The sequence below is a fragment of the Camelina sativa genome, chromosome 12, assembly GCF_000633955.1.
Source record: "Camelina sativa cultivar DH55 chromosome 12, Cs, whole genome shotgun sequence".
Classification (NCBI taxonomy): Eukaryota; Viridiplantae; Streptophyta; class Magnoliopsida; order Brassicales; family Brassicaceae; genus Camelina; species Camelina sativa.
The window spans coordinates 6,158,468-6,175,374 of NC_025696.1; the positions used below are offsets into that span (position 1 = coordinate 6,158,468).

Below are 16,907 nucleotides of genomic sequence, written 5' to 3' on the forward strand. Positions count from 1 at the left end.
TTTTGTCAATTTCTGGCGACTAATGTCAATTGAATTTTAGTTGTGTTTCCCTGATCCTCTATAAGTGTTTGTCTTTTTTTTTTCGTTTGAGATTTTTTTTTTCTTTTCAATTTTAAGTAGTCCTGTTTTTCGAAGCCGACAATTTTTATGATTTAGGTGTCCCTGAAGCTAAAGACCTCTTTGCATATGTCTATGTCCTAGTGGTCCTAATACTTTTAGACCTGTTTTTGAGATTGTTTGTGGGAATTTTCTTCAATATGTTGATCTTGTATGTTCTGTTTTTGTTGCCATGGTGGTGGACTTTTTTTCCCCCCAATCGTTTGTATTCTTAGAGGATGATAATTATATTGGTGAACCTTACTGTTTTTTCTTAAGCTAAAAAATTAATTTCAGAGATATCCTTTAGGTGTTCCGAGATGAAAGAATAAAGAAGGGGAGAGACGCTTCAGGTCGCACACCGGCGGACGGCGGAGTGGAGCTTCATGGAGAAGGTTTATTTCTACATCATATAAAACATGTATTATTAATGGATTGAGCTTTTAAAGAAATATGAAACTAGGTTTTTAAAGAAATATGAAACAAAAGAATAGGAATAGTTTAGTGGGTTGTATCAAAAAATTGAGTTTATTAAATTGAAGGAGTGGCTGATGTGGCAGCACCAGAAGTGAGCAAAGTTAACTATAGATACTAACTTTTATCATTACTCAATAAATTAGTCATCTATCTTAGTGGAAAAGGCAAATTTTAGGTGTTTTGAAATTTACACTGAGTTATGTTCAATGTTTTCGTAGAGCTAATATTATTAAGATTCATTTACATGCGTTCGAATATATTAAGGTTTACTCTGTCTTTTCTTCTTTGTTTTTTGATAAAAGGGTGACGACGACTTGTTCAAAGCAGAATCACTATACAATTAATCAATTATCGTTCGCTTGTTGACTAGGTTTACTGTTACCTCTCGTACACAAATTTTGTGTATACTTTTGAAAGCTACTGTATCTTTTATATGAGTTTTACGTACTTTTTTGTTTCGACAAAGTATGAGTTTTACGTACGGAAATGAATATTTTATAAATCGATATGATAACTTTTTTTTATCATCAATTACTTATATTAAAATTTAACAAGGGTTAGGTTAGTATTTATTCTATACAGCATTATCAATTACAAAAAGTAACAACTACATGTATTATAAATGTTATTCTCATATCTGTGTACTAATACTTTTATTTTTTTAAGTATTTAGATACTGTTACCGTTTTTTTCCTTTAAAAATTATTTTATTGGTTAATTTGTTTATCGAACCAATTACGTTAAAAAAAAGTGAAAAAAATCCTAAAAATCATATCATTTTAACTCTACCAAATTTGAAACATAAAAAATACTTTTTTAATAATTATAGTAAAAGGCTTTCAATAAATTAATAATAGTACTAAATTACAAAATAAAGAGGTGAACATATTTGGAGAGGCCGGTGTGTGGAGCCAATGGTACATATAGGCTTGCTAATAAACTTAAAACAAAAAAAATATTTTCACACGTGGGAGCTTTTGGCACGTGAAAATGACCGTACCATGTTTTCTTAAGACAGCATTGGGCCCACGTGTTCAACCACTTGGTTACGACGTCGTTTTTTACTTGGAAATGACCGTAACAGTATTCTGGTATGACGTCACCCTATCGTAAGTTCCGAGGTGTCAAACGAAGTCATGAAGTCGATTGCACAAACAACATGTATGTATTTCTAATGTCAAATGACAATTACAGTTTCACCCTCTTTTTCTTTCTTCAGTAATTATATTTACTATTTAACATCATTAGTCGATTGTACAAACAACATATTTGTCATTTGGTGCTATTAATTATTTTGATATTTATAACAATGGTTTAAGCTCTTTGAAAAATATTTAGAAAAGTAAAATATCATAAAACAGGAAAATTTATTGATTTTCTTCACCTAACATAAGTTTTTGTATTTAAATTTTATGATTATGGAGAAGACATGCCGGTTGACCTATTTCGTCATGGTGGTTAAGACAAACTGTCTTATACATAGATATGACATAGTATATAGGTAGTTAAGGGATCTCTAACGTCAACCAAAATAATCATACAATTAGGACTATTCCAATACATCAATTCATATCCACACACAAATATATGTTAATTATAAACCACCACAAATTCAATAACACACACTTTATTGATCACTCTATTTATACTCTTAAGTTTTTCCCTCTACAAGTAAATACTATTTCTAAAATAGGTCAACCAGCATGAAGCTTTTGTGTTTCGATTTCTCTTACTCTTTCTTTCACTCGTCGGCATGAAAACTTAAACAATAATGTAAAAACACCAAGGTAAAGGAAAATATGGAATTTTCAGAAAAATCTTGAGTCATGGAATGAAAATGATTATGGACCGATCAAAAATAAAGTAATTTGATCGACATATCGGTTCCAACATTGGTTAATAATGGGTTCAAGCGGTAGACACGCAACGATTTGATTTGTTCCGTTGTATAACTAACATTCAGAGGATAATGAAATTTATATCCTTGTATATAGCCTTACACAAACGGGAGTGTTTCTAGCTATGTTCATTTATATTAGAGAATTACCGACACGTTTGGAAATTATATCTTTTATATTTGGGATAAAGTCAGTATGATTGCATATGAAGTTAAATCATGGAGGCCTAAATAAAGGAGTTAAATCATTGTGAGGATCAATGACAACTTGTATTAATAAAAAAAAAGAAATACACTAATTGCTGACTTAAACAACTAACTTATTAGTTTTTAAATTACATGATTACACCTCAAGGACCCGGCCTTAACCAGTGTTGCCGTCGACCAAAAGAAATAAGTGTCCAACTTTTTTTCTATAAAGAGAGAGTTACTATTTCTCACATTAATTATCACTATAAATTATGGAATAAGAAATATACTAATAGAAAATTCAGATGTTTGAATGATTGTTCCCGTCTTGATCGCTTTATGAGTAAGATAATTTATTTTATATTGTTATTGTAGAAACTAGAAAGTAACATTTGTGGTTACCCCTTCTTTTATTGACAACAGTATTGCTATAGTTGACAAGTTTCTTTTCGAGTTGCAGAACGTGAAATGAAACCTTTTTGTATAGTATTCAGTGTATATATGTACTAGCTAAAACATAGAAAACTTGTACGTATTTGGACTTCGTTTCCTTGCAAAATACATACGTACGTACTTTACAGATATGAATTTTATCATTTTGGTGTATTAACATATTGATCATACTAGCTAAGTATCAATTATAAAAATAAAAGATATGATTCATAATTCAACGTCTACGTTATTTTTCAAAGCCCTAAAATTTTAGAATATGATTAATGTCGATCGATTTTATTCATTGGGCCAAGGAGCTCATAGTTTATTTTGGCATTCTTTTACATATATTGCACAAGACTAGTGCATGGGCCTCGACCAAAAATGTAATGTTAAGTTTTGACATTATAAGGATTAAGGATCGACAAAAAACACAAGTAATTTCTGTCGACGGATCCATCTCAATCCCTTATACATATTATTATACCCTCCGTAAGGAAATCGTTTCACGACACATAATATTGGTATTGGGTGAAAACTAAAAGCTCACAAAAGTTGACAAATTCGCTATTAACCGATTGACTTTGAAAGATGGTTTTACAAGAGATGTATCATGCATCATGCCCACAACACTCTTCATTGCATCTCTCAATAAAAGGAATCTAGAGACCATTTGAGGTCGAACTATAATTAAACTCATTTTTCCTCTTAAATATTTAGATAAGTTTCTACATTTTCAATATAGTAGATAATTACAAACTTGTCACTAATTGTCCAACATACCTAATTATTCATATATCGGTTCAAACGTTCTTTCAATATTAAAATCGTTATGCATTTAGTATGAATAAATTTTGACTGAAAATTACATTAACTATACATGAAGTCGTTAAATAGAATAATGTGAATATATAATCATCATGTAAAAAGAGCATTATTTTCCTCATAAATCTTGATAGTGGAGCGCAATATGCATATATTTATATATATACAAGGAGCACATATGTAAATCTATATCATTGAGGCTTATGACTTAGAAACGTCGAGTCCGATTGACAAAGTCAATATCCCAATATCAAGCACTTTCTATAATGTAGCCCATATGTATCTTAAAGAAAATCAAATGAATCTCATGATTACAATGTTTGAAATCACTGAAGTAAAAAAAGTTCAGAGTCGGATCATTGTAGACTGCGGTCTGCGAAGTTCCGAATCAAACGAGTTTTGGTAAGCAAAATCTATCTTATGTAACCAATATAACTTCTTCAATAGGAACATATCGTTTCGGTTGACAAAGAGATGAAAATGAAATGAAGCAATCTATGTTTCCTAATTGATTTTTACGTGTGTGTTTGCCATGTAATCGTTCATCGTTTATGTTCGAAGGGATAATATTCTTATCGTCGTAGTAAACGATTACAGCTTCGTCATCAAATAATTTTTTTTTTTTACTTTCTACTATATAGATAGGCTATATATACTGATAATTAGCTTATAACATGGTGGCATCAGTATACACACTACTTAACCACCGACGATTTAATATGCATATATCAAGAACCGATACTTACCATTATGCGGTTTAATTTAACGACCAGAAAAAAATCTATCGATCTAATCATTTATAGTCGTTGGATTGATTCGATCTAGTAGGTTATGAAGGATAATGGAGCATGAGGTTCTTGTACAGACGTTAAATCAAAGGAGGGTAAGTGGCTGCTTTGTCTAAAGATTCACACTGTCTCTTTGTTCTTTCTTTTATTTCGATTACGACACAAACCGATCTTTCACTAACGCTGTTATTAGTACGGTCGTCCACTGATTTAACATTTTTAGGTTTAGTGTAATTCCATTCGACCCTCAACTAAATACATAGTTTTCAAGTAGTCATTATTTTCATGTCTGATAAATAAAGTAGAAAAATATATATAGGACAATTTAAAAGCTAAAGCTGAAGAACGTTTTTATGTGTAACTTAAAAAAATTATAATATGAATTTAGTGAAACTATATAACAAGTGAAGCCACTAAAATTGGACATCTTTTTGGTGATCTCATAAAGTTTATAATATGAATTTAATAGATGAACAAAAAAAAACTTTTTAAACTGATTTGTTATTCACACACATTTAATTAAATAACTGGATTGGCTAACCCATTCAAGGTACAGAGTTTACAAAGAAATCAACAACTTCCTAATTATAGTGGTACGAATTAAACAATCCGCACTTGAAGTCTTGAATCCAAAAAAGTGGAAAGAAAAAAATTAACGACATACCTCCTGAAGAAGTCTAAAAACTCTGTACAAGGCACTAAATGGCACGAAGTACTCTTATCATTAAGTTACCTTTGTAGCTTTGAGGGTAACTAATGGCACGATTAGATGGTGAGTTAAGGTGCAATATACGATGAGATGTCAAGAAAACGACAAAAACCTTGCCCAAAAAAAGAGAGAGACAAAGGAAAAGTTAAAGAAAGGCACCTTACGATTAAGACACTCGAGCTTACACTAAAACACAAATCCAAAAAGCTTTAGATAAGATCGAAAGATGAATCCCACCTTAGAGGCTTTACCAAATTACTATGCATGGCGTAATACTGCAACTTACACGTCTTTTTTTGTATGTCCAGTCTTCTTGTTATATACATGTCGTTGTTACAAATGACTTACTCAGATCGTATTCATTGGTTGAAATGAAAATATTTGATATATTCTTCTCATATTAATTATCCTCAAATTAAACCTATGTGATCTTTTTTTTTTTGGTTTGAATACAGGGTTAAAAAAAGAAGACAGACATTAATGTGTAGTCATCCACTTTCAAAGATATATTTGGAGATAGGGAAGCATCTATATATACTAGCAAAGTTAAATCTGATATGATCATTGAAGAGTTTGATCCAACTCTGAAAAAGTTATAAAATAAGTCGTCAAATTGTAATTTAAGCATATATATATATATGCTTGATTGTGGAAGAAACATATAGTCTGATAAAAAAAATGAAAAGTGGAGTGTGGAGACCACAATTCTTTTTGGGAACACTGCTCAATATTGCTACTGCGGCTAAGTGGCAAAGACCTACCCCTCCCTACTGTTTCTTTCCCCTTTTCATGCTTCTGGTGGGCTCAACAATGAGAACCCCATGGGTCCAAAACTTTTTTTCGAGATTCTCTTTTCTGTTTCTCAATTCTCATCCCCAAGTCTAATAATAATCCACACCTCCATCGCAATTATTGGCCACTTAATAATTTCTCTATTCGTAAGCTATAATTATATTAGCGTTTAAACATTATCTTGGCAAGTTTTATCGTTTGATTTTCTTATAGATTATGCTATGCAATCATCATGAACATGATTCAATGGTTCGGCGGCATTAGAAAAATCATAAGTATTGTTTTCTCTTTTGTCAAATCATAAGTATTGTTTTTAACTTTTTTCTCAAGGGTGAAATACCTACAAGTATCAGTCAACTTCATTTCAACTAAGAACAAATCATCATGATTCATGAGTAATGAGTAAAGATTGTTTCACGAACAAAATCATCATGAGTCAGCTCGTGAAACGAATCTAAAACATTTACAACTGTAATTCCTAAACTTATCAATAACTCATTTCAATATCAAGCTAAGAAGGAACTGAATACAAAAGTGTGTTTTTAGTTGCTACTAAATCATGTGTATTATACTATTATATAATAGCATAACATGCACTTTCATGAAATATATATCATATTGTTGTTTTTTTTTTTTACAAAAGTAAAACTGTAAGAAAGAGAGACAGAGAGAGAAGGGCAAAATAGGAAAGATTTACGGACGCTTTCTGTGACCTGTCGGGGAATAGATGTCTGTCTACACACACGATTCATCATCATCATTCATACATTAGTATAAAACAATTTACCAAAAAATAAAATAAAAACATGTTCTTTAAACAAACATTTTCTAATCTATTTATTTGGTGGAAACAAACATTTTTAAATCTTAACTGCAACGATTAGTGTTTAAACCCTTCCCCAAAGAGGAAACAAATACACTTCTAATTATACAGATTATATAAAAAGATAAAAAAATTATGTATACTTTTGTCCACTTTTTGGAAAATACGATTACTGCCAAATTTTAAAAACAAAAAAGACGCATAAAGTAAAAAAAAAATAAAGCTCTCAATCTCATCACCTTTTTTTTTTTTTTTTTTTTTAATTATTTCTCCCCCAGANCTCCCCCAGATAAACCTTACAATTTGATCTCAACTTGAGAATTTTTTGTTTCCCATTTCTCTCAAGAGAGTGTTAGTTGTGTAAACTAAATGCTTCAAAAGTTTCTTCTCAACATACTTATTTGAAAGAACAGAAAAAAAAAAAAAACTTATGTCTGAATCTGTAGTAGCAGCAGCAGAGCATGATTACATAGGTTTGTCAGAGTTTCCTATCATGGAAACAACAACCACAACAACAATGTCTGACAAAACCAAAACCAGAGACAATAACAACGACGGTCTGAATTTCAAGGCAACCGAGCTGAGACTTGGTTTACCCGGTTCTGAGTCACCGGAGCGAGTTGACACTAGATTCTTGTCTCTCAACAAGAGTAGCTGTCCTGTGTCAGGTGCCAAAAGGGTGTTCTCTGATGCCATTAACGAGTCTAACAAATGGGTCTTCTCTCCTGGATCCACTACTGCTACTGGTGATGCTGGCTCCGGTTCTGGTCCTGGTAGCTCCGTCGTGAAAGATGGTAAGTCGACTACTTTCTCCAAACCGGCTGTTCCGGTTAAGGAGAAGAAGAGCTCTGCAACAGCTCCAGCTTCAAAGTAAGCTTATTTATTTATTTATTTGCTCTGTTTAAGATCTTTCTCAGATATTTAAAAACAAGAAAAAGCTTTTATGAAGAAAGATTCTTGATGGTTTTTGTTTTTCTGATTGAGCAGAGCACAAGTGGTGGGTTGGCCACCAATTAGATCATTCAGGAAGAACTCAATGGCTTCTTCACAGTCTCAGAAACCAGGTAATAACTCAGAGACAGAAGAGGCAGAGGCTAAGTCTGGACCAGAACAACAACCTTGCTTGTATGTCAAAGTGAGTATGGAAGGTGCTCCTTACTTGAGAAAAATCGATCTCAAGACTTACAAGAGCTACCTTGAGCTCTCTTCTGCTCTTGAGAAGATGTTTAGCTGCTTCACCATAGGTAACGTAATCTAGTCCTCTCCTTCTTTGAGATAAATACTCTGACTTGAGTTAGTGTGTAACTGTTTTCTTTTGGGTGTTTTTTTTGGTTTTTTTTTACAGGTCAGTTTGGGTCTCATGGAGGGTGTGGCAGAGATGGGTTAAACGAGAGTCGCTTGACTGATCTCTTGCGTGGTTCTGAGTATGTTGTTACCTATGAAGATAAAGACAGTGACTGGATGCTGGTCGGTGATGTCCCTTGGGAGTAAGTCTTTGATTCCTATTTTTAAGAAACCTCTGAGATCAATCTCAACTGATTGTTGTATATTAACATCTAGTATTATATCAATCTAATGATCTTAGCACAGTTCTAGCTTAACAGAAGAATATAGTTCAGTAAAGCTCTCTTACTGTCATTTTTCTGTGCAGAATGTTTATATGCTCCTGCAAGAAGCTGAGAATCATGAAGAGCTCTGAGGCTATCGGCTTAGGTTAGTATTTCTTCTCCAAACCCTCTAGTTTTACGCAGATCAATCTGTTCTACACCCACGCATGTGGTCCATTTTGAACTAAGACCGCCTTCTAAACTTTCATAATTCTTGCTGGATTCTATATGGTCATTTGCAAAGCTCGTAAACACTAGGAACTTACTACTGCACGATATGAAGAAACTATCACGTACACCATGTTTCTAACAGAAATTTTTTCTTTTTTCTTTTTATGCAGCTCCAAGGGTGATGGAGAAGTGCAGAAGCCGGTACTAGGAAATGCCCTTTTATGTGATAATATGTTTGAAAAAAATATATGTTTTCTAAGAAATGTAATAGCCATTTTGTTTTGAAGTATTTTTTGTGTTTTGTGTGCTAGGAGTGATCTTTCTTGAAACAGCCTCTACTAAGCTCTTAATAAGGCATCTTCCTCTTCTATCTCTAATCAATCTAATGGATCATATGGGTTTGTATATGTGTGTTTGCCAAGGAAGACTTCATAATTCATATGTATAAAAAGGTTGGTAGTGTGTAAACCGGCTTGATTTTTTTTGTTAACCAATGGGAAACCAAATGAGTGTATCTCAGTGATGCAAAGAGCAAACCTTAGTAAAGAAAATATTTACTAGTCCACAGAGTTTTCATGGAGTTATATAGATCTTTGGATAGAGTTATTACGTTCAAACAAAATGATCGGATCATATTATTACCAAACATACACAACGGGTTTAAAAGACACACACCACTTACTAGCGTTTCCACATTTTCATATATATATATTTATCTATACTACCGAACCTAATCCTCAGATTCCTTCTCTTTACGACTTCTATGTACAAAACGAAAGCGAAGACACCCGAAAGGCTTACAGGGATTGCAGAGTAACTCTGATTTGCTTCATTATGTCTCAATTCTTTTGAAAACTCCAGCTTCTCTTGCTGAGGTTGTTCATTAACCAGCCAAAGTCGAGTAAATTTTGCCCGTATTGTATCTTCACAAGGTAGCTTCTGTAGGGTATTAGTATGCTCTTTAGACCTGAGAGAATTTCACATAGATGGTTTCAAGATATATCCTCAAATGTAGACAGCAATTATCAGACATCACAACTGACACCAATAACGGTAGATATGAGAGAATCCTACATTTTCTAGTGTTCACACCACTTATCTACATCTAGAGACTTTAGATAAAGTACTGAACCACATGGATATAATAGCATACTGACCAAATGAGACTACAGTCTACAGCCAACCAACATATGACTTAGATCCAAGGCATGTCACAGAGAGAAACATAAAGACATTGCAGTTTACCTGTTATGCACATAGTTTTGTAAAAGTGAGCAACTTGAGCATCTCCCCTTGTAACTACGCGCTTGTTTGATTCCAAACACTCAAGAAACGCCATGTCAGCTTTGAGCAACTCTGCCTGGTCATGAGTATCATAACCAATATCATGGCAATAACAGCAATGATCTAACCAGTCAATAGGTCTCTGATCCCATACCATAGAACCCCCATCTTTCCCACTAGACCAGTTAGGTCCACAATAATGTCCGTATCTCGGGAAAAGCTGTGAGAGAAACGCCCTCGTTCCTGTGTGCCAGGGAACCTTCGAAACATAAGGTCTAAACCGATAAACAGTATTCACAGCGTTCGATCTCGAGGACCTTCGAGAAAGGGCATGCCTTTTTAACCCTCTATTTATAGTAGTAGGTTTCTGCTTGCCATCACCGGTATTTGCAGCCCAAGGAAGAGCTGAACTAAAGGACCAAGTCCATATTTTGATATCAAACATTCCTTTCCCTTGCTTTGGCTGTTCCAGGATAGACATTGTCGATTTCCCTTGCTGTGGCTGTTCCAGGATAGACATTGTTGCTTTCCCTTGATCTGGCTGTTCCACAAGAGATGTTGTCGATGTCACGGTTTCAACCATAGCTACATCCTTCTTTGAACTGATGCTGCCAAACCAAGAAATACCAGGCAACCCAAAATTCATCTGTAAACAACAAAACAAGCATACACAATGACTTCAGCAACCCAAGTATCAACTGTTCACAAGATCTGTCTATATTAATCTATTGTTCAATTAATTCAAAAACAAGATTTTGCTTGTGCAACTCCCTAAACACCGACCTTTATAGAGCCACAAAGAGAGAAAATTATGCAGATCACTATATCAAGACTATTTATGCTTTTCTTGAAATTCTCTGGAGTTATGAAGCAAACCATGCAAAGTGATCCAGAGACACAAAGACAAGTTTTAGTTTTTTTTCAAAATTGACATTGCTTAATTTAGATAGAAATAAACATTGGTGGTATGTCAAGAACATGCAAAGAGAGCAATTTTAGACTAAGTCGATCTCAATACACAAGACAATTCAAACCCAATTTCATGGCTGATGAATTTAAAATCATGAATCAACAAAGAAATCAGAATTCAAACGATTCAAGTTTCGAAATTGCGAAAGATGACTTATCAAAACCAATGAAACCTATAGTACGGGAAACATTAAACAGGATCTTTAAAAAGCGGTAAATAACACAAAAGGGTATTTCCAGAGAGAGCTTTGCATTGAGAGGTTGGAATGTTCACGAACCTCTGTGCAAAGGAGAGACGCTGCGAGAAGAATAAGAAGAAGAAGAAGACACAGGTTTTTGTTTTTTTTTTTCCTTGAAGCAATTTACAACCTCGGAATGCGATCGATCTATCCCTAACTTTCTATTGGGCTCAAAGTGGGCCGACCGACCTTTTCTTTACTCTAGATGAGAACTTTGCAATATGGTAGATTAATTAAAATATAACCAGAAAAATTAATTAAAGTTTATTTATTTTTTCAGTATTAAAGTTGAAGATATTACTTTAAACAAAAATTTTGTCACTTTTTAGCATTTTTATGCAAGGAAAAAAAAAAAATTTACAAAACAGTTTAGGCAAAACTATTGTTGATTTTATGTTACTGATTTGGTTTTTGGCTCATTAATCAAGTTTTAATTTGATATATAAAAGTATAAACAAATATTTAAATAAAAATTTAATCTATATAATGCAAAATCTCATCTTTTCATGAACAAAAAATTACAGGTTTTGTTTGATTAAAAAACTAACCAAAAGTGAATATACTGAAGATTTTGTCTACAAAATAAAAAAGGAAGACTTTTGCTTTTATAACTCACATGACACAAAACAGAGCTTCCTTATTTGAAAACTTTTAATTTGTCTCATCAGTTATCTTCTCCAAGAGTAAACTTCACAAACCTTCTGACTTTGATGTTTTCTCCAAGGGTAGCCACTGTTTGCTTCACCAGATCCTTAACCAGAACACTGTCGTCTTTAATGAAAGGCTGTTCAAGCAATGCCATTTCTCCAAGCCTCTTTGAGATCCTACCTTCAACAATCTTCTCCCTTATGTTCTCTGGTTTTGACAAAAGATCCTCTCTTTGCATCTCAATCGCCTTTTCTTTCTGCTTTATCTCTTCTGGAATGTCCTCTATCGAAACATATTGCACCTGCGGATTCACATTTCAGGTCAGAGACCACCAACCATTGTTTAAGGAGTCATTGTTTCAGCTGAGTCATTCTCTTACCTGTGGATTAGCCACTGCTTGCATTGCAAGATCATCAACCAACTCCTTGAATTTTTCGCTTCTTCCGACAAAATCTGTCTCACAGTTCACTTCTATCAGAACTCCAATCCGAGAGTCGTGGATGTATGAGCCGATTCTCCCTTCAGCTGCAAGCCGGCTTGATTTTTTATCCGCTGATGAGAGACCCTTCTTTCTAAGGAATTCTTGTGCTTTCTCAAGATCTCCTCCTGTCTCCGCCAATGCCTTCTTGCAGTCCATCATTCCGGCTCCTGTCTCTTCACGCAGTTGCTTCACAAGAGCAGCTGAAACCACTGTAGCTGCTGGACTGCAGTGCCGTAGTGTGCAAAAAGTTTAAATCTTCTTATAGCCAAAAACTTTTAAGAACTTATGTCATGAATAACAATTATTAAAAACACATCTCACCTTGCTTCCTTGACCTCTTCAGCTTTTGGCTGTTCTTTCTCTTCCTTAGCTTTCGGTTTAGCTGCAGTTTGGGCAGCAACCTCAGCAGCAAAGTCCTGGCTTTTCTTCTCAAGGCCTTCTCCGAGAGTGTACCTCACGAATCTCTTCACCTTGATGTTTTCTCCGATGGTTGCAATCCTCATCTTTACAAGATCCTTTACAATCACCTTATCGTCTTTAATGTATGGTTGCTCAAGCAATGCAAGTGCATCTAGCCTCTTCTTTATCCGACCGTCAACTATCTTCTCTCTTATCTGCTCTGGTTTCGACAAAAGATCTTCCTTTTGCATCTCTATCTCTTTTTCCTTCTTCACAATATCTTCGGAAACGTCTTCGGTTACAAGGTACTCTACTTGAGGGCACGCAGCCACCTAACATGTCAGGTCGAGTAATGTCCTCAGTTATAGCAAAGTGAAGAAAATGTTTGAGCTAGAATCTTGGATTTACCTGCATCGCCAGATCATCAACAAGTTCCTTGAAGATGTCGCCGCGTGAGACAAAATCAGTTTCACAATTAACCTCCAAGAGGACACCAATTCTGCTGTCGTGGATATAAGCACCGATCCTTCCCTCGGCAGTGGCTCTGCTTGCTTTCTTGTCTGCGCTTGCTAGTCCCTTCTTGCGGAGGTACTCCAGAGCTTTCACCATATCGCCCTCAGTCTCCGAGAGAGCATTCTTGCAGTCCATCATTCCTGCCCCTGTTTCTTCTCTGAGCTGCTTCACTAGAGCTGGTGAAATGCCTGTTTCATTTTGTGTTAGGAGATGAAAACTCACATAAACGATTTGGTCAAGAGTCAGGAAGTAAAACAGGTAAAAAAGATGGACAGAGGACAGACCTTTGATGCTTTCATCTGCAGTAGCGGCGGTGCCACTTTCCTCGGAAGAAGCTTCTGGGAAAAAAGAGGCAACAGGAGCTTCAGCACTTTCCTCGGAAGAAGCTTCTGGGAAAAAAGAGGCAACAGGTGCTTCAGCAACAGGTACTTCAGCCACCACTTCCTCCTTCTCAACCTCTTCACTTTGTACAGTTTCTGAAGATGAAACTTCATCAGTGGCTGAATTTGGAGAAATAGAGTTCTCAAGAATTTCCTCTTCACCTGGTCACCATTAGAGGAAAAGGGTCAATGCTAATAAATCAATGAACTGATTCAATATAATAGAAGGCAATTCAACCTACTTTTGGTTTCTGGAATTGGAGGAACCACCTCCTCAGCTACAGCTGCTGCAGTAAGCGTTTCGGTTTGCTCTTCTTTTTCTGGCAACTCATCTTCAGCTTTGGTCGCTATCACTTCTTCTTCTTCTACCTTGGGAGTTTCTGATGAGGGAACCTCTTCACTTGTTACCTCAGCTGAGACAGATGGCGATTCCTCGACTACACATGTGGTGACAGAGGCTTCAGCTTCAGGCTCTACTGGTTTCTCAGCAGGTTGCTTCTCTGCCTCTTCCTCCCTCTTGTCAAGAAACGCAGCAATCTCTTCGTTCTTACGGAAAGCAAGCATAAATGGATTTGTGGCTGTATGCACAACCCCTTGAGTGGTTGTTTCGTCAAACTTACCATCATTTTCCTCTTTCATCGTTAGAGTAACACGTCCCCTTGCTATCCGTAACACACGAACCTTAACCTCTTGTCCAGCTTCCAACGAAGAGCCACCCATCATCATGCTTCCAATTCCATCATCAGCTTCCTCAGCTGTTGGTAAAAACCCTTCTTCACCTTCTCCTATAGTTATAAACGCTCCTGACCTCGTTAAATTCTTCACCACTCCATCCAACATCTGTCCTTTCGCAAACTTTGAGTTAAAGCCATCTCCTTTCCTCGGTCCTCCTTTTGAACCATCCCTTTTCCCTCCTGACCTCGGCTTATCACCACCACCGGACTGACGTTTAGGAGGATCGTCATTCTCACGCATAGTAAGAGAAATACGTTTTGTCTCAATGTCAGCTTCCACTAGCCTAACTTTCACCTCTTGCCCAATAGTGACAACACTCGCAACATCCTTAACAAAGGTGTCACTCAACTGAGACACATGGACTAATCCATCAGTGAAAGCACCAAAATCAACAAAAGCACCAAAGGGCTGAATCGCTCGTACTTTCCCAGTGAAAGTAGCTCCAGGAACAAGCTCCTCGTTCTTAACAGCAGGCATTTCACTCTTCCTCCCAGGTCTAGCACCTCCCCTTGGCTGAGATGTCGTAGCAGGAGCATCTGACTTCTCACTAGCCACGGTTTGTTTCTCATCCGCAGCAACAACAGGAGTAGTAGAATCTTGTTCCTCTACAGCAGCAACAACATCAGTTCCTGTGGCTCTACGATGAGGATGCAACACAAAATGCCTTCCATGAGTAGGAAACAATCTAAGCGAAGTCGAAAGAGGCAAAACTAGTCTCTGCGTTGATGATAGAATCTGTTTCCCAGCTTTACCCGAAAAACTACATTTGATGGAACAATCATTCTTCTTTACACTAAAAGCAGCTCCCGGAATGAGCCAAGCATTGCTGATAGAAGAAGGCGTAATCGTAGCCATGGCTTAATAACTATCACCTACACATATAAAAACCCATTACACACTGTCAAAATTTGCAAGCTTTCCTCAGACAACAACACACAATTGAAACATAAAAAGGTAACTCTTTTCTCAATTCGAATTGGAAAAAAAACTCAAATTTCCCATCTCCATAGCTGAAGTTAAAGAAAGATTGTAAATTTCAAACTACCTTATCACCTAAAACAAACGAAGAGTTACAAAACTAAGAAAAGGAGCTACCTTTAAAGCTAAAGCTCGCCGTTGCTCTGAGAAAACACTCCCAGATAAAGAAAAAAAGGTAAAGCGAGAAAATTTTTTTTGGTGTTCGACAAATAAGCGAAACGAGGAGAGTGGTGAGAGGCTTCAAATCCTTATCTCATATTGTCTCTCCTATGTGTTTTATTTCGTTTTCCCTCTCTCTTGTTTGGTGGATAGAGATAAGAGTCCTTCGAAGATTACATTAGACCATCCACAATGGCGTGGATTTGGCCCGTCCCCAATATTTATTGGATTTAAATTTAAATGAAAAAAGCCCAATATCTGAAAAACGGTTCTTATTTGGGGACGTTTTTTTACCGTCCTCTTCGCCACGTGTAGCCGTGTGATTTGTTCTCGAATAAGCTAGGTCTAAAAAAAATGTATTCGGGAGACAAAATCATCCCGAGTTCTTTCTTCTCCCTCTTGACGGCGACCACGAAGGCGATTCGATCCTCCACGACGTTCTGTTCTTTTCACCGGAAAATCTTGCCAGATTAACGAAGCCGATCTTCTGTCGCATCCGAAGCCGGTCCGATCTTCAATACCTAAGACGTCCAGCGGTTCGATCTTCTCTCCCGAAGCGATCTGTCCCTGTCACCCGAAGCTTGTCCGGCGGTTCGAGCTTCTCTCCCGATGATATCCGTCTAAATAAGGTTAGTCTTCTTCCCACTACATGAGATTTAACCTTGATTGGCGCCGATTATCGAATTAGGGTTAGGGATTTGGGATTATCGAATTAGGGTTAGATAATTAGGGTTTGCGAATTAGGGTAATTGAATTAGGGTTATTCAATTAGGGTTAATTAATTGGGGTTATTGAATTAGGGTTATTGATTTAGGGATATTGAATTAGGGTAAATGATTTAGGTTATGTTTCTTTGGTGTTTTTTTTGTTTTTTTCATTTGTTCGATGGATCGTTATGTCTCTGTGTGAAGATCGAGTTGTGTCTGTGTCGTTTGTCCTTTGCTGTAGTTGTTGATCTTATAAACATGTTTGTGTCTTGGTCAAAATTTTTTTAAAACATTGAGTATCGTTAAACTTTGGTTTTTTTTTCTTAAATGTTAAAGGATCATCATCTTTGTGTCTCGGTCTATTTTTTTAACATTGAGATAGGTTAAATTTTTTTTTATCAAGGTTTTCAATTTGGTGATTGTTGTGTCATTGGTATGGTTGGTAAAATGTTTTTGACATTGATTTTGATACAACTTTTGGTTGATTAAGATAGTCATTGTCATTCGTATGATTTTTGGATAAATTTTTTTAACAATGTCATTCGTATGATGTCTCGCATTGATTCGTATGGTTGTGTTTTTTTTTAGGTTTCTCATTTGGTAGTTGTA

General features: G+C 35.8%; 3 protein-coding genes across 3 annotated transcripts; 1 reads left to right on the forward strand and 2 right to left on the reverse strand.

Moving 5' to 3' along the window:
- Nucleotides 7,315-9,241, forward strand: LOC104730429 (auxin-responsive protein IAA27). The gene is made up of 5 exons (XM_010449590.2): nt 7,315-7,898; nt 8,016-8,272; nt 8,374-8,515; nt 8,680-8,741; nt 8,977-9,241. The coding sequence occupies exons 1-5, from the start codon at nt 7,459-7,461 to the stop codon at nt 9,012-9,014; spliced, it is 939 nt and encodes a 312-aa protein (XP_010447892.1). The 5' UTR covers nt 7,315-7,458; the 3' UTR covers nt 9,015-9,241.
- LOC104730430 lies at nt 9,345-11,433 on the reverse strand. The gene is made up of 3 exons (XM_010449592.2): nt 11,338-11,433; nt 10,052-10,736; nt 9,345-9,773 (listed from the first exon to the last, which is right to left on the reverse strand). The coding sequence occupies exons 2-3, from the start codon at nt 10,734-10,736 to the stop codon at nt 9,646-9,648; spliced, it is 813 nt and encodes a 270-aa protein (XP_010447894.1). The 5' UTR covers nt 11,338-11,433; the 3' UTR covers nt 9,345-9,645.
- On the reverse strand, nt 11,781-15,774 carry LOC104730431. The gene is made up of 7 exons (XM_010449593.1): nt 15,550-15,774; nt 13,962-15,326; nt 13,624-13,881; nt 13,235-13,527; nt 12,749-13,158; nt 12,326-12,650; nt 11,781-12,247 (listed from the first exon to the last, which is right to left on the reverse strand). Exons 2-7 carry the CDS (start codon nt 15,307-15,309, stop codon nt 11,963-11,965), a joined length of 2,919 nt encoding a protein of 972 aa, XP_010447895.1. The 5' UTR covers nt 15,310-15,326; nt 15,550-15,774; the 3' UTR covers nt 11,781-11,962.